The sequence below is a fragment of the Phascolarctos cinereus genome, unplaced genomic scaffold, assembly GCF_003287225.1.
Source record: "Phascolarctos cinereus isolate Bilbo 61053 unplaced genomic scaffold, phaCin_HiC Scaffold_7;HRSCAF=346, whole genome shotgun sequence".
Taxonomy (NCBI): Eukaryota; Metazoa; Chordata; class Mammalia; order Diprotodontia; family Phascolarctidae; genus Phascolarctos; species Phascolarctos cinereus.
The window spans coordinates 92196545-92221019 of NW_027556180.1; the positions used below are offsets into that span (position 1 = coordinate 92196545).

Consider the following 24475-nt stretch of genomic DNA (forward strand, 5'->3'; position numbering starts at 1 on the left):
ATAGTGACCCTGAACTACAGGCTTCCCATTTACTCAGAATTCTTCAACTCAGTTCAACAGAAACTTATTACCTGCAAGGTACTTAGATGCCATGAATACAAAGATGCAAAATGGCACATTTCCTGGCTCTCAAGTAGTTTACAGTTTGTGGGATGTGACATGTGTACATAGGAATGTTATTCAGAGTAGAATATGATGAAGCAAGGGAGAGATCACTTTCGCCTGGGGAGATGTAGGAAAGTTTTATAGCACCTGATCTGAGCCCTGAAGGAAAAGGATTTCACCAGAAATGAAGAGGGGAGCACATTCTCAGTATGAGAGAATGGCTTATACATATATTCAGCAAAGACGTCAGAAGCAGAGGTTCTATCTATACCACTAGGAGAGGAGGCCTGCCCTAAATGTGAGTCAGCATGTGAGAAAATCATGACAGCTAACCTATTTCAGAGTACTCCTTTAAAAAAGGAATTAGAGAAGACAAGTTTGCTAGTCCTTAACTGATTTGCTGTTGCTGTATTGGTATCATCCCAAGCTATCCTTACAGTGTTCGTTGATGACTTAGAAAACTCCAGCAGTTTTCGGAATAACAGTGGACATCTGTGGCATGAGAATCATGCTCACATCCTGTTCAGTTTTTCCAAGTCATCAATATTTAACTTTCGGACCATTTTAGCCTGTAATTTACATAGATAGCAATTTGCCTACCATTTCACTTGCATCTTGGTGGTTCTGATGCAAATAGAAAGGGACTCAGTCAGCTTTCTTATTGAGAAGAGTAGAGAGAGAATTGGTTAGCATTAATCAAGAATCCAAGCAGAGGAAAATTAAGATAAGCTTCATTACTCTGTCACCCCCTTCTGAATAGTTTTTCTTTAAATGTATGTACATTTGAAAAAACAGTTTATTTTGGGATGTGATGTCTATCATTTGTCTGACTAAAAAGGGGCTATAAAAATCATCTCTTTTCTGGTTCTTGTAAAATGAAGACATCTATTTTGACATAAGTTAATTGAGTTATTTTTTTCTTTGGCCCTGGATTTTCAAACCATTATCAATTCAAGATATTTTAGATTTACTTTTATCATTTAGTAATAGGTTTATAAATTGTTATGGTCCAAACAAGATAAACTGAGGCACAAAGTTCTGAGCACCATCAATTTGTTAGTAAAGAATGAATTTACTAATAAATAGGCTCTCAGCTCTACCAGCAAAGCTAAGACTCTGAGCTAGGGAATGGTTACCTTTTTAATGATTTTTAAGGAAGTGCAGAACAAAGGAGAGGACTTCATAAGGAGAGAACAAGTTATGATTAGTTAGAAGAGCTCAGCATCCTAAATGGTGAAATCACAGTGTTTGGCATGGGGGTCAGTATGATTGATTGGAAATGGAGAATGAGGAACCAGGAACCAGCCCCTCCTTCCCTCCTGTGATTAAGACGTGTTTCATAGTTTGATTCTGCCTGCAAGGGTAGGGAGTGGATCAGACATCCTGGTGTCCATCTGCCCTGTTCAAGGGTAACAGATCTTGGCACACGAATAGGACAGTGACTAACAAAAGAACTGGATTTCTAACTCGCCACAGGACAGCTGAATTTCTGAAATAAGTTCAGAGAAAAAGACTCATGACTTAGGCAGTTACAGGACAAAATTGTTTATTTGCAAATAGGATCAATTAAAATTTGATACAGAATCGATCAGATTATTTCAGAATGTATTGCCAGTTAGATTACACATGTTAATCATTTACTAAACTAATGGTTGTACTAGGGACACTTCTCCGTCTCCTCTCCTCAAACTAAGCGGGCTTCATTTTATTTAAGTACAACTTTATAAATATAGACAGGAAAGTAAGTGGTTAAGATATAATTAAATGGTCACAAATATTGTGTTCATTATGAAGTCTGATTTGTAGTACAGATTTTCACAGTTAATGTCCCTTCTTTGCAGTCTCAGTACAAAAATAAAGACTACAGTGAGTTGGAAGCTACAGTAATCCCTTACTGTAAGGATTAAGTAATGTTTAGATTCTTGAAGCAGTTTCCATGACCCTTTGTGCTTGAGTGATCCTGGCAAGGTTTAGGTCTAGAATTTGTTTTGCTTTAAAGATGAGACTTTTTCTTTCTAGAGCAGCCATCAAGCAGAGGAAGTCTGGACTAAGCTTTAGATTGTGATAATCTGGAGGTTCTAGGACTCCAGATGTGTCTAAATATGTAAATACTTAAGTACTTCTAAAGACCTGAGATTTTATTCATGTGGTTGCTTCTTCCATGAAGATTGCAACCTATGTGTGAATTAACAGATGGTCTTTATGAATTGCAGTGGACAAAAAATATGGATTACCTGGTGCACAACCTTTTGGTAACAAGCCAAATATTTACTACATTATTCCTCAGAAAACAGAGATACAGACCATTACTGGTCTGTAGTAAAAACCTTCCTAGTTTGATTACACATGCCAGAACTTATGTTCCATAGCATAGCCTTCAGAAACTTCCTCAGTTCCCCTTCATGCAATGGTATAGAACACTAAAGTTTAACTTTAGTGGTGTAAAGTTGGCAGAAAAAAAAAATCCAAAGGCCTAACCCCCAGAGTGATGCTGGGTTAAACCTAGCTTTGAACATTTCATGCCAATGGGCTTGGATTCAACTACTTGATGTTTTCTCCGTCTTTTCATTCAGTAGGAGTCTTTGGCCTGAGATAGAGTGGCTTGTGCTTTGTGTTCTTCAGTGGCTTGTGCTTTGTGTTCTTCACTGGATCTTGTTTGTCTCCTTCTCACTTCAGCAGAACCCATTTTTCCCAGCATATTTAATTCCTGATTTCTAATTAATTCCTTGATGTTATTGGTAACAAAAATACAGGTTGTATTCTCCCAGATAGCAATGAAAGCAAGTTTTAAAGTTAAGACAAAAAGTCAATTTATCAACGAGCATTCAATAAACCTCTGCCATGTACCAGGCAAAGACAAATTATGACACAATCTCTGCTCTCATGGAGCTTACATTAAGTTGAAGCATACATCATATTAAATACGTGTATAATGAATGCAAGGTAACTAAATATAAGGTAATTTGTTTTTAAAGAAAAAGGTTTATAGTTTGCAACGTTAATTGGATTAACATTTTCTTCTGTATTTGACCTACAGAATGAGGTCTATCATTTAGAACCTTACATAATGGCAAAAAATCTTTCTTCCCCATGTATAAATGTCTCCTTTTTTGAGGCCATAGCTCTCTGTTTTACTGTGTCAAAACTAGGACATCTTAACATGTGGATTTATATTTTTAGGGACAAAATAGAATGTGAAATATTGTTAGTTTTCATTATAATATCTGCAGATACAGTGCAATAGAAATAACACTGGACCAAGAAGAAATCCAGGCCCTCACATTAACTAGCTGTTTGAGTTATTATTTGATCCATTGCTGTCCTTTGTTGTATGTAGCTATTCTCTTACCAGATTATAAGCTAACAAATGCTGCATTCAGCTTTTCCCCTCCCCAATATCTGACCTCACTGATTTGTTCCAAAATCATTTTCCAAACACTTTCATCCTTCCTTATACATCTGATTTACTCCTCTTCCTTATACTCTCCCATCTGAGAACCTGGCCTCATATTTCACTGAAAATATTGAGGCCATTCACCAAATAGCTCTCTTTTCTCCCCTTCTCCTCTTATATAACTCAGCTGCCTTCTGCCATTTCACCCATCTCCTGTGAAAAGGTGGCCCTTCTCCTTGCCAAGGCAAATATCCACTATGCACAGGTGATCCCATTGTGTTCTGTCTTCTCCAGAAGGTTGCTCCTTCTGTCATCTGTTTCTCACTGATCTTTAGCCTCTTCCTCATTCTATCCATCCATCTACTGCCATGCGATAACTCTCTTCCCTTCCATGGCTAAACTCCTTGAGAAAACTGTCTGTAATATGTACCTCCACTTCCTTGACTGTACTTTTTTCCTTAATTCTCTGCAGTCTTCTGAACTCATCATTCAACTGAAATCACTCTACAGAGTCACTAATGATCTAATGAGTAACATGAACAGAGTCTGAATAATATATTTAATGTTCCACACTCATAGTCTCCATCTCTGCAAAGAAAGTGAGGAGGTATATTTTCTTATATCTTCTTTTAGGATCAAGCTTTGTTATTATGATCATAGTATTCAGTTTTTGTTGATAATATTTTATTTACATTGTTGTTGTCTTTGTATATTTTGTTTTGCTGGGTTTGCTTTTAAATACTCTTCTTAAATTTATCAGAATTAGACTTATTATTTCCTTCTTTAAGGACAGCTAGATGGCACAGTAGATAGAGTGCCAGGCCTGAAGTCAGGAAGATTCATCCTACTTCACTTCACCCTAGTAGAATCCTTAACTTCATTAAATGCTCAGTTCAGGGTCTACCTCCTACTAGAAGCTTCTGAGAACCACACTTGCTACTGCCCTTCCTCTAAAAATTACTTTGTACATATTTTTATCATTTATTTTTCTGTCTGTTGAAATAAAGAATAAATCTAGCTGCTTCCATTGTTGCTTGAAAGAATTAATCAGCCAGCATTTATTAAGCACCTACTATGTGCCAGGCACTATGCTAAGCACTGAGGATACAGAAAGGGGCAAGAGATAGTCCCTACCCTTCAGGAGTGTACAATCTAATGGGGGAGACAACATGCAACCAGATATGTAAAGCAAGCTATCTATATACAGGATAAATAGGAAATAATTACAGAGGGAAGGCACTAGAATTAAGAGGGATTGGGGAAGACTCCCCAGTGAAGGCAAGTGACCTAGTTCTATGGTCTGAACCCTCAGGTTTAGTCTGGTTTGTTTTCCATTGTAATTCCTGTAATCATCTGGTTTTTTAAAAATTACTTTTATGTCTTTCTTTGCTGGTTTCTCGTTAGTAAAAGGTTATTATGGTCGAAGTTACGGTTTTCATTTAAACAGTCTGGAAGCACGGAGAAAGATTTACCAACAATTCAAAACCTTCTGTAATTTCTCTTTACTTTCTGTTTTAGCTTTTGTGTTTTTTCTGAGAAAAAACTATTACAGTTAACAACCCATTGTATATAGGATATATTCAATTTTCATTGAATTTCAATGAAATTTTTCATGTTAGATTTTTTACATATCCATGATTTTATTCCTATAGGAATGTACCCTTTCTCCTAATGCAAAGTCAGTCTCTGTAGACAATTTAGAGAGTTGATATAGCCAAAAATAAATCGTCACCTGGTGGCCATCTTTCTGATCATAAGCCTCTCAGACCTAAGCTTGAGTATTCAAAACTTCTGTTAGGTATAGTTTGGACCTTCACAACTTGTGCCTAAGAATGCAGTACCTTTTACATGCTACAGTGATGAAGCATTAAAATAGAATCTAATGAAAGAAAAGTAGACTTTTCCTCAAAATGCATTTTTTTAAAACGATTCACTAATTAGGAAGAAGTTAGTTCATTGTACCTACAGGCAGTGTTTTGGTACAGATTGTGCTTAACCTTTAGAGGCTTATTTTTTTTCCTTACTTTTACAAATTGCCTGCTTCTTATATAATCTAATTATTTTTATTGCAACTGCGATCACTTAAAATTATCCTTCCAGCTTTAATGACCCTAATTTTAAAAACCACCTTTAAATCACAGATTTGAAAGAGAATGGTTTTAACAGTTTAGTAGTGCTTAAAATAATTTTCATTAAGATCCCTTCCAATGTCTTAAAAAGTTTTAATTTGTCATAGATTGCTCTGCCTTTCCCTCCTAAAGTAATCTATCATTTCCTGTGTTTGTTTTTATATATGTTTATTATATTCACACTTCCCTGATTAGAATGTAATCTCCTTGAGGGCAAGGACTGTTTTTACTTTTCTTTGTATCCTCAGTGCTTAGCCTTGAACTTAGTTCCATCTGATACCTTTGAAACACTTAGTAAATTTTTGTTGATTGATTATAGTACTGGACATCCACCTTAGATGTCAAAAGATAACTTAACATTCTCATATGTTTAATTCCAAATAGCCACTAAAGTACTGGTTAAAGAAAAATTACTTTAGGTAATTTGAGAAGGAGGTAAAGTCCTGGTATAAGTCCCCCTTGTTGTGTTGAATTGTTCCCAAAGGCTTTACCAGTAGAATACAAAAGTTGGCAGATCCTACCAACCAGGAAAGGCTCCACATACAGGTATGGCAAAAAACTCCCAAGTTCTAAAGGAGAGGCTGATTACCAGACTGATTGTAGGGTATTAGCTGTAGCATGTTTCAAAGATATGTAAATGCATGTGTGTGGGACAGAGACCACTTACTTGAAAATAAAAACAAAGACTTAGATACCTTGAAAGTAGAAAGGAGTTTATTGCTTTCTCATGAGAAAGGGTACCCTCTTAGTCGCCTTGGAGAGTAAGTGTTCCGTGCGGAACTCAAGGCTTATTTATACCCTAATGTGAGTTCCTCCTCCCTAACCCCCTTCCCCTTATCCCATTGGCTGGGCTTTCAGGGGGCACAATCTTTTCACGGAAATCTAGAACAAAGGTAGTTACACAAGTTTGCCCAGAGACAAGAAGAGGCGGGAAATTTGAAAGCAACAATCAAGAAATATTAATAAGAACCATTGCTTCCCTGAAGAGGCTTCACTTCTGAGAGATCATCTCTCACTCATGGACATCGAGTACTCACATTATAATATAGTCACTCAAACTAAAAATGGAATTTTTTCATGTTTTGTTGGTTTTTTGTTTTTTGTTTTGTTTTGTTCTTTGTTTTTTGCATTTTCTTCCAACAGGTTTTTCTAAAATAGTCCCATCTTAATAGCCTTTAGTTGCGTTCCTTAAATACATTTTATAAGACTGGTCATTAGATGTAATCCAGTAGAAACAAGGAGCAAATTATAGCAGTCTTGAATTGTGTTGAGTCAGAAACTCATTTGTGTGAGTAAATTAAGGCTTTCAGTCCATGAAATTCTTTAATGCTCAGTAGCAAATAGTTAACAGGCAACTCACCTTCAGAATATTTTCCTCTTCCTAGGAACTTAGTACAGTCAACCTTATTTTTCCAAATTTTTTTTAACTTAAAAAAAAAGAGACAGCTTTTGGTTTCTATAAGTAGGGATGCTTTTATTGAAATAATATCTAAACTATTTTTAAAATAACTTTATCGATTACAATAGAAATATAAAGCAAAGTATAATTTTACTTATTAAACAAAACCTTTTTTCTTTTTCCTGTGTTGATTACCTGGAAAGGATGAATAACAAGAACACAACAAAAGCTGCTTTCATTCTCTGCATTCCTCCTTATCAGAATGAATTTAATGCCATATTGTAGCTTCTGCATATTTTCTTCTATCAGTTAGAAGCTTGTGTATGTTCAGATAAACCTATAGGTTCTGTTTCTACCACAAATAGTCCTTTCAGGAGAAAATTAATTGAACTAGTTGTGTTGTTACAAAAATTCAGTTGTTAGAAGACAGCTTCAATTACTTTTTTCTTTTCTTCAATTTATTTACTTTGCCTTCTTATTTTATACCACAGTCAGTTTGTCATAATCTGTCCTAACTTCATTGAAGCCGCTCTTGAAACTAAACAAAACAGTGAAGAGACAAAAATCTGACTATATATACATTATCTCATATATTGCCACTTCTCTGGGAGAGAGGGAGGTGGAATGTGTTTTGTTGTTCTTCTGTACCCAAGATTAATAATTCAGTTGCCATTTCAAAAAGTTTAATTCAGTTGGAAGACATGGTTTTTATGCTGCTGTAAAGTGATATAATTATTAAGGTATAAAAAAATTGAATTTCGGTCTCTTTTACTGAAGATGGTACAAGAGTTTCTCTTGTCTTTTCAGTGCTGAAAAGTGTCATATTGATTCTAAGTATGTGACAGTTAAGGTGAGAAACACATTATGTTGCTATAAAAAATTTTTGGGTTTTTTTTTTTTTTGGTCTTCCTACATGGTACTCCTCCTGAAATTCTAGAACATGAGCAGAGTGATTTAAGGATGATTGATCTCTGTTTTTGATTTCTTCTGAAATTTAAAGATAGATTTAAATTTGGGTTTCAATATGATTGTTTAGTTTGTTAGTAAACTATATCCTGAAAGGGTGTCCCAAAAGTCTTAATACAATTTAAAAACTTAAAACTGTACTAATACTTTTGGGACATAGTATTTTAAAAATGAATTAATAGTTTCAGCTGTACTCCTCACCTCTGGTCTTGTATCCCTGACCTCCATAGCCAGTTTACTTTTACCTTACAACCATTGCAATGCTGATAGCCCCAAGCAGGATACCCTTTTGACTGGCTTTTCTCCCCTAGTCTATGTAGCTTTTTTGTTCAGGGTTCATTTAAAAGGGAAGAGGTAGGGGCAGCTAGGTGGTGCAGTGGATAGAGCTCCAGCCTTGGAGTCAGGAGGACCTGAGTTGAAATCCGGCCTCAGACACGTAACACTTACTAGCCATGTAACTTTGGGCAAGTCACTTAACCCCGATTGCCTCACCAAAAAAGCAAAAAAAAAAGGGGGGGGGGAGGTAATAGTTAGAAATAACAATAAAAAGAAGAACCAGACAAAGTATAGACAATGAATGGGAGTTACTAGTTTGTACTCTGCCCCCTCATCAGACCTCCATTCTAGGTAGCTTTTTAAGAAAAACACTGATTAGCTAGATAAACCTCCAGAGGAGGGCAGCCAAGATGCTAAAGGGCTTGGAGTCTATGTTACATAAGAACTGGTTGAAGAAATTGGGCGTATTTAGCTCAGGGAAGAGAATAAACATGGGAAGACATGATTGCTGTGTTCAAACAGTTAAGAGATGCTTTGTAGAAGAGGAGCTAGACTTGTTTCGTTTGGCAGAACCAGGAGCAGCAGAAAGGTAAATTGGGTTCAGTGTCAGGAAAAATCTCCTTCTGGGGAGAACTGGCTTTGATTGATCGGCCTTGAACTGTGGGTTCCAAGGGAGGACTCATTTGGAATGCAAGAATGGCCATTCCTTTCACGTATGAGTCAAACTAAATGTCTGCCAAGATCCTTCTGACTCTCAGATCTACAAGTGTGAGTCTGACCAGCATTCATTCACCTAGCCATCAAGCTAGGGCTAACCATTGATACTCACTCTGAGCTATCAGAATCTAAGCAGTGACCAAGTGAAGTGATCAATGACAGCTAGAGTGATTTGGGTTTAAGGCATGGTCCACAAAAAAGAAATCTAACCCGTAAACCCCAAGATATCTTGCTAGGTTTTTTGACTAGGTGAAAGAGGCTATACATATATTATTTAAAATATGTAAATTATATGTAAGTTTATAAATACAAATTGTATATGTGTGCATACGTATAGGGTGGGGGGGGAGAGAGTGTTCCGGCCTTCAAGAAACTAGACATCCCTTGGAGGAGTAGGGTAAAGAAATCTCATATATAAAAGAATGCATAAATTCTCAGTGTCAGTACTCCGTCCGAATACAAATGAAAACTTCTCTAAGTCTTAGTAGACAGTTTCCTGAGTTGCTGTGGCCCCCGAATTTAGCACGTGGTTGGTGGTCAACCTTTTGGTAATGAATTGAGTAACAATAACAAGATTAATACAGTTTTCTCATTACCCAAGGCTTTGATACTTTGGCCTCCAGAATAATAAATATCCATTTTCATCCCCCCAGAGCCAGTTCAGTCATCCCAGTGAACACCAAATCTTCTGGAGAACATAGGGAACAGAGAGAGGTATTGTAGAAAATAGTTATTCTAGAGGATTTCTTTAGACAGATACCTAAGTATCCTATGTAGACAAAGATGATAGTGTGGTATTATAAAAAGAACAGTATCTCTGGGGTCAGAGACCCTGGATTCAAATCCTTCCTGTGAAACTTTCTACCTGTGTGCCCTTAGGCAAGTCGGTTACCCTCCATGAACTCAATTTCTCAGTTTTCTCATCAGTAACATGAAGGGATTAGATGGCCTCTGAGGAATACTTCTCGGCTCATTGATCCAGATATATGATCTTGGGCTTGCTTTAGATAAGGAATGTATAGGATAAGACAAATTCGATAGCCCTAAGCTACCTAGAAGAGAACTCTCGATTCCTTTCTTGTAATTTGTCTTGTACCTGTCATCAACTGTGTTTGAGTCTTTGCCATTTGCCTGCCTTTCAGAAATTCATCAGGAGCATCTGAAGCCCTACCTGACCCCACCTAGGCCTGTTCTCCTTTTCCCAAACTTCTGAGCCTTTCTCAAAGCCCCAGTAAAAACTTATAATTCTTAGAAGGCTACTGATCTCACCAATATAATTCATGCATGTATATGTAAAAATATGATTAGTCATACCAATGTATTATAGGGCATAATCCATTTTCAGGAAATGAAGAAATTTTAATACAAATGAATCTTTTATTATTGTAATGTGTGAGAGATAATTTTGAGTTGAAGATCATTTCATCATTCCCTACTCAGTCCAGACCAGTACCCATTTCTACTCTACCCAAGCCCCCTACTTATTAGTCTGCATATGTGAGCAGAAATAAATCAAATATAGTTTCATTAAAGTTACAAACTGTTGCATGACCTCAGTAAAATATTGTTTTTACTGCATCATCATTTAGGAAGAGCCTGTGGGCTGGTACAAAGAACTGGGAGTATTAGAAGCCATGGGAATACCAGTATGAATATGTTCAACAGGATATAGGAATGTGATAACTTAAAAGTTATGTGTACATACGGATGAAATTTCGAAGGATAAATGTAAAATTACATCTGAGTTTTAAAAAACAATTTTGAGAGTACTAGTTGGGAAAAACAAAGCTAGATTGTTTCTTAGAAAATATCTGGCATTTTTAATTGACTTAAAGATGAATCCCCATGTGATATGGAATCCAAGAAATCTTAGGCTACATTGTAAAAAGCATACTTCCTAGGACTAGATATATTTTACTTTAGATTGTAAGATCGTTGAGGCAGAGAGTGGTTTTGCCTCTTTTTGTATCCCATAGACTTAGTGCAGTGCTTAGCCTATAGTAGATGCTTAATATATGTTTGTTGATTGATTGACTAGACTGGTGCTAGGATGACTGTCTTTGCTCTGATTAAGCCAAATATGGAGTATTGTGTTCCATTCTGTGCTCTGCCTTTTAGGAATGACATTGATAAACTGGAGAGCGTCCAGAGGAGAATGACTAAGATGATAAAGGATTTTGAAATCATGCCATGTGAAGACCAGTTGAAGGAATGGAGAATATTTAGCCTGTTAAAGAGTAGTCTTAGTTGAAACATGATGGCTATCTTCAAGTATTTGAAGTGTTCTCAGGGAGAAGAGATATGAAAATTTGTTTTACTTCTCCTTAGAGGACAGAACTTAGTGCAATGGATGGAAGTTGTAGAAGCAAATGTAATAATATAAGGAAAAAATCCTAGTTGGCCCTAAGTGGAATAATTTGCCTTAGGGGTAGTGGGTTTCTCCTTCTAAGGATATGTAAAAAAAGACTAAATGACAGCTTGGGAGTATGATGTTCAGAAGATTATTGTTCAGATTGGAATAGATGGTCTCTGAGGTAAGAGTCTTTGATTCTGTGATTGAAAATTATTAGAGATTAAAGATGGCTGAGAGTTGAAAGGGATCTTAGAACTCTTATCCTCCAATCTACCCCCACATTTTTGCATAAATGAGATAGTTAAAGTTGGAAAAAATAACTTGTCTCAGTTGACAGTGAGTGGCAGAGCCAGGACTAGCACCCAGTCTCCTCATTCTCATCCCATTATTCTTCCCATAATGCCAAAAGGCTTATGTCACTGAGTCTTAGCTTCCGAGAGAAGACATCTCTTTATGGGCATTCCAGTGCCCATGGCCTTTGGCTGCCTAGTCCCCTTCCCCTAGTAGCTACTACTTTTACATTCTGGTTAATTTGTTGGAGTCCATTCAGTCTTTTTCTCTCTGTAAGTCTTGTGCATCCTGCTTGGGCCATAGTTATACTTTAATGAACAGACATTCCATATGATTCATTCAGTTGAAAAATTGTAGAAGATAATGTTGAAAAGAGAGATTCTTTTCTTCCACATTTTTATTTCAGATTTGAATTAGAGTTTGGAAACATTTTGGGTTGATATATAAAATATAATTTTCTCTTTAACTTTTAATTATGGTTCATAGGAGAGTTAGTATAATGTTGTTTTTGCTATTATCTAACATTGAGGAGATAAAAATTAAGTTTACAGAATTACTGGTAAATCTGAAAATGAAAGAAAGAAATAGAGAGCTTTGATCTGTGAGTACAGAAGCATGTACAACTATCATTAAAGCTTAGATTTAATTAAATTTGTTCATTATATCTTTTCAAGTTATTTGAATTAGTGAATCTAAAAGGCCACTTCAAATAGATCCAACTTAGTGTGGGAAAAAGTTTGGCATTTACCTTGTTCTGCCTAAAGAAAAATGGAGAAAAAAATCCGTTGAGTAGCAGTTCAGGGAAGTGTGAAAAAAATTAATTCACATGGATATCCTATTTGGTTCATCTAAAAATGTGTGGACTAGTGGGTTGTAATAAATTATTTGTCAGATCTCTTTAAAATGCCAAGTATATAAGTAATTCTGAGAGCTAATTAATTCCTTTTACTGTCAATATAATACATTCAAACTTATTTTAATATATGGTTTCTTATAACCAAATGTGTTTACCAGAACACCACACTAAATTAGCCAAAGAATAAAATTTTCTGTTGGTCATAGTGTCATAAACTGTTAGAGATAGATAGGATGTTAGAAATTGTCTAGTCCCACCCCCCTGTATTTTACAAATAAACAAACAGATCTAAAGCAGTAAAGTGATTTTGCTCAACATTATTCCAAAGGGATTAAGAAACAGAATTGAGGTTTTAATCCAGAACCTTAAATTCCAAACCCAGTGAATTCCACTACACCAGTGAATTAGCCATGAATTTTTAAAAATCCTTCTAATTGGTTTTGCTTTTGTGAGGGGAAATGTCTCAGTCTAGGAAGAAGCCATTCCTAACTTCTTTTCATGATGATGATGTTTTAATTCTCTCATAGCCTTTACAGGGAGAGAGAGTGATAAAAATAAAAGTCAATGAAAAGGTAGATATAATTGTTGACTACATTTCCCTCTTAGGAGCATTAAAGGGGCAATTAGCCATTCTTTTTTCCTAGGAACTAGTCAGTCATCAAGCATTTATTAAGTACTAGCTATGTGTCAAGCTCTATGCTAAGTTCTGGGGATACAAAAGTCAAACAGCCCTTCTCATCTTACAGTCTAGCAAGCTTTCACAGCTTATGTCTAGCAAGGAGGAACAGCATGTTTACAGATAAAAACAATACAAGATAATTGGGGGAGGAGTGAGAATCAGGAAAAACTTTATATAAAAGAAATCACTTGAGCTCAATCTCAAAGGAAGTAAGTGATAATAAGAGTTGGAAGAAAGAGACAGCCATAGAAAGGCATAAAGATGGGAGATAGTGTGCTGTGGGTGAGAAAGAGTAAGAAGTCCAATTAAATTGGACTGTAATGTGTATGAGGGGAATAATGTGTAATAAAAATAGGAAGGTAGAATGGGGTCAGGTATTGAAGAGCTTTAAATACCAACCAGAATTTATATTTAATTCCATAGGAGTTAGGGAGCCACTGATGATTGTTGGGGAGAGGAGTGACTTGGTCAGACCTGCACTTTAGGAAAATCACTTTAGCAGTACTTTGGAGGAAAGATTAGAAAGGGGAGAGACTTGAGGCTGGGAAATCAGTTAGGAGGCTATTACAACAGTTCAGGCAAGAGGTGATGAGATCCTGAAGGTTGGTGGCCATGGGAGTGGCAAGGAGATAAGCATTGTGCATTTGGAGGTGGAAATGGAGCCAAGATGACAGAGAAAAGGCAGAGACTTACCTGAGCTCTCCCCTAGATCTCTCCAAATACCTTTAGATAATGCTTCAAAATAAATTCTAGAGCAGCAGAACCAACGAAAGGATGGAGTAAAATAATTTTCCAGCCCAAGAAAACTTTGAAGGTCAGCAGGAAAAGTCTGTTGCACCAGAGTGAGAGAGGAGTATAGTCAAGTGCAAACTGTGCCAGCCCAGACCTGGCCCCAGTAAACCAGGAGCAGGCCTTGGGTCAGCTGGCAACGTTGGTGGATTATGCATCTCTCAGCCCATAGATAATAACTGAGGTTTTATATGGTGGACAACTGGTCAGAAAGATATTACAGGGGTCCCTTTGCTAGGACAGGGGGCAAGACTCTGTTGTATTACCCATACTTGGATCTGAGTCACAGTCCTGGGTCTCAGTTCCAGCTCAAGGAGGAGTACTAGCACACTAGAGTTTGTGGCCACAAGGGAGCTAGGACTCTGGTCACAGTTCCAGGGTGGAAAAGAGTGCTTGTGGTCACTCATAGGCAAGTGCACAGTATAGGAGAATAGTAAATATACCCCTTCCTAGATCATGCCACCTTGGAGGAATTGAAAACTTGCAGAATTATTGCTGAAAACAGCTACACACAAAACATGAAGCTTGGAATGATGCCCTTTCCACACGAGAAGCAGAGCCCCACTTTAACATAGAGTTAAAAGTCAGGAAATAGCCTGGAAAATGAGCAAACAGTAGAAAAGAACCTTTGTACAGAAAATTACTATGGTGACAAAGAAAATCAAAACACAAACTCAGAAGAAGACAGCAAAGTCAAAACTCCTACATCCAGAGCCTTAAAGAAAAATATGAATTGGCCCCAGGCCATGGAAGAGCTCAAAAAAGGATTTTAAATGTCAAGTATGAGTGGTAGAGGAAAAATTGGGAAGAGAAATGAGAGTGATGCAAGAAAATCATGAAAAAAGAGTCAACAGTTTGGTAAAGGAAGCACAAAAAAATACTGAAGAAAATAACACCTTAAAAAACAGAATAGACCAAGTGTCAGAGTCACAAAAATCCAATGAAAAGAATGCCTTGAAAAGCAGAATTGGAAATTCCAAATGGAAAAAGATATACAAAAACTCACTGAAGAGAACACTTCCTTAAAAAGCAGAATTGGCTAACTGGAAAAGAAGGTACAAAGGCTCACTGAAGAAAATAATTCCTTAAAAAATTAGAATTAGGCAAGTGTCAGCAAATGACTTTATAAGACATCAAGAAACAATAAAACTACCAAAGTACTGGAAAAATAAAAGAAAATGTGAAATATCTCTTTGGAAAAAACAACTGACCTGGAAAATAGATCCAGGAGATACAATTTAAGAATTATTGGATTATCTGAAAGCTGTGATTTAAAAAACAGCCTAGATATTATCTTTGAAGAAATTATCAAGGAAAACTGCCAAGATGTCCCAGAACCAAAGAGGAAAAATAAAAATTGAAAGAACCCAGTGGTCACTTCCTGAAAGAGATCCCAAAATGAAAACTCCCAGAAATATTATACCCAAATTCCAGACCTCCCAGGTCAAGGAGAAAATATTGCAAGCAGCCAGAAAGAAACAATTCAAGTATCATGGAGCCACAGTCAGGATAACACAAGATTTAGCAGCTTCTACATTAAAGGCTTGGAATATGATATTCTGGAAGGTAAAGGAGCTAGGATTACAACCAAGAATCACCTACCCCAAAAAACTGAGTATAATCCTTCAGGAGAAAAAATAGATATTCAATGAAATAGAGGACTTTCAAGCATTCCTGATGAAAAGACCAGAGCTGAATAGAAAATTTGACTTTCAAACAGCAAGACTTAAGAGAAGCAAAAATAAAGAATGAATGAATGAAAATTTTGAAAAGGTAAACATGAAAGAGAAATCATAAGAAATTCAATAAGATTAAACTGTTTACATTCCTATATGAGGTGATACTTACAACTTCAGAGAACTGAATCATTATTAATGAAATTAGAAGGAGTATGAGCTGTGAAAGTGGAGGGGAAGATGGAGGGTGTGTGGTGGGCAACACTTACTCTCTTTAGAATTGGCTCATAGAGGGAATAATATACACACAGGTATAGAAATCTGTCTTACTCTACAGGAAAGTAGGAGGGGAAGGGGATAAGAGAAAGAGGGGATGGATAGAAGGGAGAGTGGGTTAAGAGAGACAGTGGTCAGAAGCAAAAAAAATCTTTTGAGGAGGGACAGGGTAAAAAGAGAGAAAAGGATAAATGGGGAAATAGGATAGATGGAAATACATAGTAATCATTTTATTTTATTTTATTTTATTTTTAATTTCTTTTTTTTTAGGCAATTGGGGTTAAGTGATTTGCCCAGAGTCACACAGCTAGTAAGTGTCAAGTGTTTGGTCTCAGGCGGGATTTGAACTCAGGTCCTCCTGACTTCAGGGCCGGGTGCTCTATCCACTGTGCCACATAGCTGCCCCCAAAATACATAGTAATCATAACTGTAAATGTGAATGGGATAAATTCAGCCATAAAACCTATGGAATGAATTAAAACCCAGAATCCAAAAATATGTTGTTTACAGGAAACACATTTGAAACAGAGACAAAGAGTAAGGGCAAGGGACTGGAGCAGAATCTATTAGGCATCAACTAAGATTTAAAAAAAAAAAAGCAGTTGTAGCAATTATGATCTTAGTAAAAGCAAAAATAGAGATAAACAAGGAAACTACAATTTGCTAAAAGGTACCATAGACAATGAAGTAACATGGCATAGCATCCAAATTCTTAAAGGAAAATTTAAGTGAATTACAGGAGGAAATAGACGGTAAAACTATACTAGTGAGGGACCTCACCTTTCCCCTCTCAGAACTAGATAAATCTAACCATAAAGTGAACGAGAAAGAAGTTAAGGAGAAAAATAGAATTTTAGGGAAGTTAGAGATGACAGACTTCTGGAGAAAATTATATTCAACAAAGGATTGTGGAAACATTTAAAATTAATTGGAAACTAAATAATTCTAAAGAATGAGTAGGTCAAAAAAAATCATAGAAATCATCAGTAATTTCATTAAAGAGAATGAAAAGGAGACAACATACCAAAATTTGTGGGATGCAGTACTTCAGGGAAATGTTATATCTCTAAATGCTTGCATCAGTAAAATTGAAAAAGAGTATATCAGTGAATTGGGCATGCAACTAAACGAAGTAGAAAAAGAACAAAGTATACAATTCCCCAATTAGCTACCACATTGGAAATCCAGAAAATTGAAGGAAAAATTAGTAAATATGAAAGAAACCCATTGCACTAACAAATAAGACCATTGGTTACTTTGATTTTTAAAAAGAAAACCAAATTACCAATATCAGAAATGAAAAACGTAAATTCACCACCAGTGAAGATTAAAGTAATTATTAGAGATGAATATTTTCAAAAATATTAATTATCCCAATTAATAATCCCAATTACAAAAAAAAAGGAATTTTTGTAGTTGTTCAGTTGTTTCAGTTGTGTTCAACTCTTTGTAACCCTATTTGGAATTTACTTGGCAATAATATTGTGGTAGTTTGCCATGTCATTCTCCATCTCATTTTACAAATGAGGAAACTGAGGCAAGCAGGTTTAAATGACTTGCCCAGGGTCACACAGCTGGTGTCTGAGGTCAGATTTGAAGTCAGGCCTGGCACTCTATACACTGCACCACCTATCTGCCCTGAATATAATACTTAACCCTATCTTAGAAACAGACGTTGAACAGGTCATAAATGAGCTCCCTAAGAAAAATCCTTCAGAACCAGATAGATTCACAAATAAATTGTACCAAATATTTAAATAATAATTCCAATGCTACATAAACTATTTGGAAAAGTAGGCAGAGAAGGAGTCCTACCTTCACTTTACGACACAAATATGGTGCTAGTACCTAAACCAAGAAGAGCAAAAGCAGGGAAAGAAAACTACAGACCAATTTTCCTATGCATATTGATGCAGAATTTTGCATAAAATACTAGCAAGGGGGTTACAGCAATATCTCACAAAGATCATACATTATGACCAACTGGAATTTATACCAGGAATGCGGGGTTGGTTCAATATTAGGAAAACAGTCGGAATAACTGAACATAGCAGTAACAAAACCAGTAAAAATCATATAATTATCTTGATAGATACAGAAAAGGCTTTTGACAAAATGCAGCACTCATTCCTATTAAAAAAAAAGAAATACTAGAAAGCCCAGAAATATGTGGAGCTTTCCTTAAAAATGTTAAGCACTATCTATCTAAAACCATCAGCAAAAAGTATCTGTAAAGGAGATAAGCTAGAAGCCTTCCCAGCCAGATCAGAGGTGAAGCAAGAATGTCCATTCTCACCACTGTTATTCAATATTGTGCTAGAAAGGCTAGCTGTAGCAATAACAAAAGAAAAAGAAATTGAAGAAATCAGAATAGGTGATGAAGAAGCAAAACTGTGCTTCCTTGCAGACAATATGATGGTGTACTTAGAGAATTAACTGACTAGTTAAAATAATGAACAACTTCAGCAAAGTTGCAGGATATAAAATAAACCTACATCAGTGATCAGTATTCTTATATAATATCAACAAAGTCCAGCAGGTAGAAATAGAAAGAGAAATTTTATTTAAAATAACTGGAAACAATAACTGGAAACTGGGAGTCTACCTGTCAAGATATACCCAGGAACCATATGAACATAATTACAAAACACTTTTCACAGAAATAAAGTTAGATCTAAACAGTTGGAGAAATGTCAGTTGCTTTTGGGTAGGCTGAGTCAATATAATAAAAATGACAATTCTGCCTGAATGTATTTATTCAATGCCATATCAATCAACTACCAAAAATTATTTTACAGATATAGAAAAAATAGTAAGATTCATCTGGCAGAACAAAATGTCAAGAATATCAAGAGAATCAATGAACATTATGTGATATAGTGGTACCAGAACTCAAACTGTATTACATGGCAGCAATCATCAAAACAATATGGTACTGGCTAAGAAAAAGAGTGGTGGGTTGGTGGAATAGATTAGGTTTACATACACAGTAAATAACCATAATAACCTAGAATCTGATAAACCAAAAATCTGAGCTTTTGAGACAATTCACTGATCAAAATTGCTGAGTAAACTGGAAAGCAGTTTGGCATAAACTAGGTGTAGACCAATATCTCACACCATATACCAAGTTAAGATCAAAATGGGTACATAATTTAGACACAAAGGGTGTCAAAGGAAATTAGAGACATGTAGGAAATTTTACCGATGAATATTTATGGATACCTATGGATCTATGGATAAGAAAAGAATTTAGGACCAAACAAGAGCTAGAGAGCATTACAGGATGTAAAATGGATAATTTTGATTACATTAAATTAAAAATGTTTTGCACAAACAAAACCAGTGCAGTCAAGATTAGAAGAAAAGCAGAACTGGTGTGAGGAGGGAGGTGTTTTTGTAAGTTTCTCATATAAAGGTTTCATTTTTCAAATATGTAGAGAACTGAGCCAAATTTATAGAAATAACAGCCATACCCCAGTTGATAAATGGTCAAAGGATATGAACAGGCAGTTTTCAAATGAAGAAATCAAGGGTATTTATAGTCATGCAAAAATAAAAGGAAGCTTCTTTCAGTTGATAATTTTTATTTATTTTGCTTTATTATCAAGAAACAAACTTTGTTATTGCCCAAGATTACCAGGAACAAGTGTTAATTTTTTTTCTGTTTTATTTGATATCAAAAAAGCATTTTATTTCAGTTGTCCTTATAAAATGTGTTTGGTTTAATTTTAGGGATACAACTGTACAGACACTTACTCTTCAGCCTTCTGTAAAAGATGGTCATATTGTGTATGAAGACTCTCCACTGGTCAGTATTTCAATCACAAGTGAATATTTTTAAAAATTGTTTTCAGAATGATAATTGCCATTTAGCCTTTGGGAAGGGTACAGCCTTTATTTTAAAACTGGATATTCCTTATTATTATGTCAATTTTGAGAGCAGATATGTAAATGCTAAACCTGGAAAAGTAATTTGTGTTCTATTTTTCCTTTCTCCTGTGTGAGGGATTTTATTGACTTTATAGAGAACTGGTGAAGGCTAAGTGGTGACTCCCCCCGCCCAGTGATATAATAAAAATAAAAAGAGGTAACATGGATGGTGTCATGGATAGTATCGTACAGAAGTGTCAAACTCTAACCAGCCAGCACATGGAGATATCAAATTCCCAACTGGTCCAGGGCCAGATTAAACTGTCATTGAGAAATGTTTAACAAATACAATACAATAGATAATGTTAATTTGTGGTTTCCTAAGTCATTATTGGCCCACCAGGGCTGTGTCCCCCCCCCCATCCCTTTGTATTTGAATTTGGCACCTGTGGTGTCCTGTATAAAAAGTTGGCATCATATTCAGTCACATACTGGGCAAGTCACCTAACCACTCAGAGCCTAGGGAACTCTGCAAGGCTACAAGATACAGAGATGGACTGGACCTGCATTGATAGAGGGAGTTTTCTCACCCAGGAGTTCCTTATACCAATGAAATCATGGGTCCAGGCCCTGTCTTGTCCCTATTTATGATGTAATAGTGGTAATGGTGATAATTACTGACAGTTATGAAGAACTTATCATTCATTATATTATTTGATTTTCATAAGAAATCTGGAAGGTAAGGAATGCAAATTGTATTATCTCCATTTTATAAATGAGAAAACCGAGATTGAGAAATATACTACGTGAATTGCCAAAGGTTGTGCAATTAGAAACATGACGGGTCTGGTGCTGGAACCCAGGTCTTTTGAGCTCTAAATCCAGTACTCCGTCCACCAGACCACCACTTTCTCACTCTAAGGTTTAGTCCTTACCACCTTTTTTGGCCTGTGATATTAAAGCTTAAGCCATGCTACTAGTGGGGGGAAGAAATAGACCTAATGTGAGGAATTCCAGGGAGCCTGAGACAGTCTAATAATGATCATTTATATGTTAAATCATTTATGCCTTAACAATCTTTAAAGTACTGCTAGTGTTATTTGCTCTGTTTGTAGATGAAGAAACTGGATCATAGAGAGGCAGCTGGTGGCACAGTAGATAAAATGCTGAGCCTAAAATCAGGAAGACCTGAGTTCAAATCCAGCCCTAGATACTAGCTCTGTGACCCTGGACAAGTCATGTACCCTCTGTTTGCCTCAATTTCCTCAACTGTAAAATAAGATGATAATAGCACTATGTGCCAGAGCAGTTGTGAAGATCAAATAAGATAATATTTGTAAAATCCCTTAGCACAAGGCCTGGCATGCAGCAGGTGCTATAAAAATGCTTATTCCCCTCCTCTTCTTCCTTGTATGTAAACGTAGAGTTAATTAGTATCTGAAGTAGAATTTTAACACAGGTCTTCCTGACTCCAAGTCCAGCAATTTATCTATTAAGACGCGTTGCCTCTACAAGTTTGGCTCTATCTTTACCCAGTTCTTGAAGATTTTTGGGAAGCCAAGAGTGGCCTATGAGTTGTCTATGAAGGTATAAAGCCTGTTAGAATTCTCTCTAAAGCAGAGTCAGCTAACTGATAAGATTGGGATCTCTTGGAATCGGATTAAACTTCCCTCACATCATCCAGCTGATTCCGACAGTCCAGAATAGAAAAATAAAGTCTAGGATGTGAGTTGTGGAATACATCGTAAAAATTCAGGAGAAAGAAAAGGGTTTTCTCATACTCTCTCTTCCCTGTTTTTAAATCATTCATTTCTTTTAATTTAATGGTGTAGGTATACTTTAATTGAAATATTTGGAACATTAAAATGATAAATTGGTTCTGGTAAGATTATATATTGATACTTGCTTTTCCCCCATAATTACTACCCTACAAGTACACAGTAAGATGATTTCATGTAAAGTTGATTCAGCCTCCAAATCAAGCAATGATGTACTTATCCTATCCATTCCTTATTAAATGATCTAGGTAAAATCAACTGTTTTTAGAATCTAATTGGTAGAGGAAATTAAGTAAAATGGGGAGAAATTCTGTTGTCAGCCAATTCATGCTGCTCCTGCTTCATTTTACTACTTTGTGAAGCACCTGAAGAATGCTGAGCATCTTCAGGCTTTTGTTCTGGGAATGAAGTCAGGTTTTACAGACTCTTAGCCTGATTGTGGATGCTGAACTTCTCTTGCTTCCCCTGCCCTAACCCTAGAAACAATCAAATTTTTTTTATAGTACCTCAGTTTTCCAAAATCTTCTTTCCCTATCCCCTCCCAGAGAGCCATTTCTTATTTTAAAAAAGAAAGAAAAAAAGAAAATTGGGGGGGGGGAGTTTTGCCAAACTCACCAACGCATCAGATATGCACTTTTCCTTACCCATACTTCCATTGCAGTTGAAACTTGGAAATAATTGTAATTTCACTACTTTAATGTAAATGAAAATCTGAAAAATGTCTGGACACCGAGCTAGGCACTTTCATTTTTTATTAAATTTCATGTAATTTACTTTTTCTGACATTTATTGGGTTTGGGTTGGTAGTAATGAGCTGACCTGGGGATTTTAAACTTTGCTAGGGATCCTTAGTATTAGAAGGGGAAAAAAAAAATCAAACAGGATTTCCTTGGATCTTAAAGGAGAAAAACGAATTGCTATTATGGTTGTAGCTTTGCAGTTTTTTAGTAGAGACTCATAACTTTTATTTTCATCTTGGCAGCACAATTACTGTATGACGTTGGACAAATTACGGACACAAAATGAGTTATTATGAGTTTGGAACAACCATTTGAACTGTTGCAGTGGTGTTTGGTTTGATCCTTTGTTTTGTGATAATTTTTCTGTCTTCTAGGTGAAAGCAGTCAAGATGGGATATATTTTGGTTGTAGATGAGGCAGACAAAGCCCCAACAAATGTTACCTGTATTTTAAAAACTCTTGTAGAAAATGGAGAAATGATTCTAGCAGATGGGCGAAGAATTGTTGCAGGTAAGTATTAGAAAATGACTTTTCTTTATCTTTAATAAAGCTAAATGGGTGGGGCTCATTTTTCAAAGAGTTGTCAGGGTTTCCTTTTTGTTTGTATGACTTGGGGACTTTAAATTATCAGTTCACAACTGGGCAGTCATATACAAGTGGCATACTCAAAGGCAAGAAAGCTGCGCTACAAGAGATTGCTTGCTGGGTTTGGGAGAGATATATTTGGAAATAAAGATGAATTTTTTAAAGAGTACCAAACAGTTGTCAAAAATTTAAAAAAATATTAAAAAACATAAATAACATTCAAAAAAGAACAAAAGATAAGCAAACAAAATCTTAGTATCAGTGTGATTAAGAAGTGTTTGATACCTGTATCTCTTCAGGCAGAAGGAGAGTTAGAGAACGTGATTCATAGCATGGTAAATAGCATGTCTGGATTAACAGTTCTCCCAAGGCTACCATGCCAATTTTGCATCTGTAACTGGGGATCATCTTTACAAATTTACCCCCATATTAGAAAGGGGAGGAACTCCCATCAGTTTTAGTTTGAGTATTGTATTTCAAAGCAAGAGACCTTTTCTCCTGCCTTTTCTATTTATTAGCTCAGTGACCATGGGTAAATTGTTTAATGAGCCTCAGTTTCTGCATTTGTAAAATTAGTAAGACTTGTTCTCCCTTCCTTAGGGAAAGTGCTTTGTAAGCCTCAGCGACCTAACGAATGTTATTTAGCCATCTTTCAAATATCTGTGTGAATTATTTCATTCATATATTTCCTGTAGCAGATTTTTAATTTTAGGTGTCCACCAATATTTTTCTATTAGCATCTTGTTGAAAATTAAAACATTTTAACATTAGTTGAGCATAGCATAGGCAAAACAAAAAAAATGACTCTTTTGTGCCATGTGGAAATTGCTTTGGAATTATCTATTCTTTTGGCGTGGCCATGCTGCTGTGTCCTTCCCCGTTATGTATCATTGACTTTAATGGCTGTTACAATTTTTATAGAAAAACATCTCGCACATAATTATTTCATTCCCTAATTTGGCAATATTCATTGCTCTTTAACAGTTTTATTAGCCCTGTTTAATCTCTGGGAAAATTCAGGCTTGCCCAGAACAGCATTGATAAATTTCATGGCTCCTATATGATAGTTTGTTCTGATTTTGCTTCCTGAAAAAGCTCATTTATTGTTAACATCTGATTTTTTTTGAAAGGAGGTAGTCAGAAACAGTGCATATAGCAAATACAAAACAGTTTATAAGTAATGTATTAATCTTTAGTGGTTGAAAAGGACATCTAAATAAAGCAGAGTAGCTTTTCAGCCTGAGAAAGGTGATGTGTGTCAGCATTTCTGAGCACAAGAAAATAACAATCTTTAAGATTAATCTTTGTGAGCATTTCAATGTCAAAATGCTTTCAGTGGTAAATAAGTTTTTGATTTAGGCTTTTCATCGTCTTCCCTAAATGTTGCCTTTAAAAATGTTGCTTTCTGGGCCACAACAACTAGTGTAAAAGAAATGCCAAAAGAAAATGGCAGTAATAGATTTGCCTGCCCTTCCGATTATATGTTCTGTATCTAGAGCAGATGTTCTCAAAATTTTGGAAGTTGTGGAATTTTCTGAAAATTCTCTGAAATGTCATGCTTTTGAACCTGTTTCTAATGCATTATTAGGTAAG

At 35.9% G+C, this 24475-nt stretch overlaps 1 protein-coding gene across 2 annotated transcripts in view; it reads left to right on the top strand.

Moving 5' to 3' along the window:
- Positions 1 to 24475, top strand: part of VWA8 (von Willebrand factor A domain containing 8) — a 391323-nt gene that overhangs the window by 192620 nt on the left and 174228 nt on the right. For both annotated transcript variants that reach the window (XM_020977001.2, XM_020977000.2), the window contains exons 22-23: positions 19642 to 19717; positions 22672 to 22807. In XM_020977001.2, coding sequence (XP_020832660.1) covers positions 19642 to 19717; positions 22672 to 22807 — 212 coding nt within the window. The remainder of the gene's footprint in view (positions 1 to 19641; positions 19718 to 22671; positions 22808 to 24475) is intronic.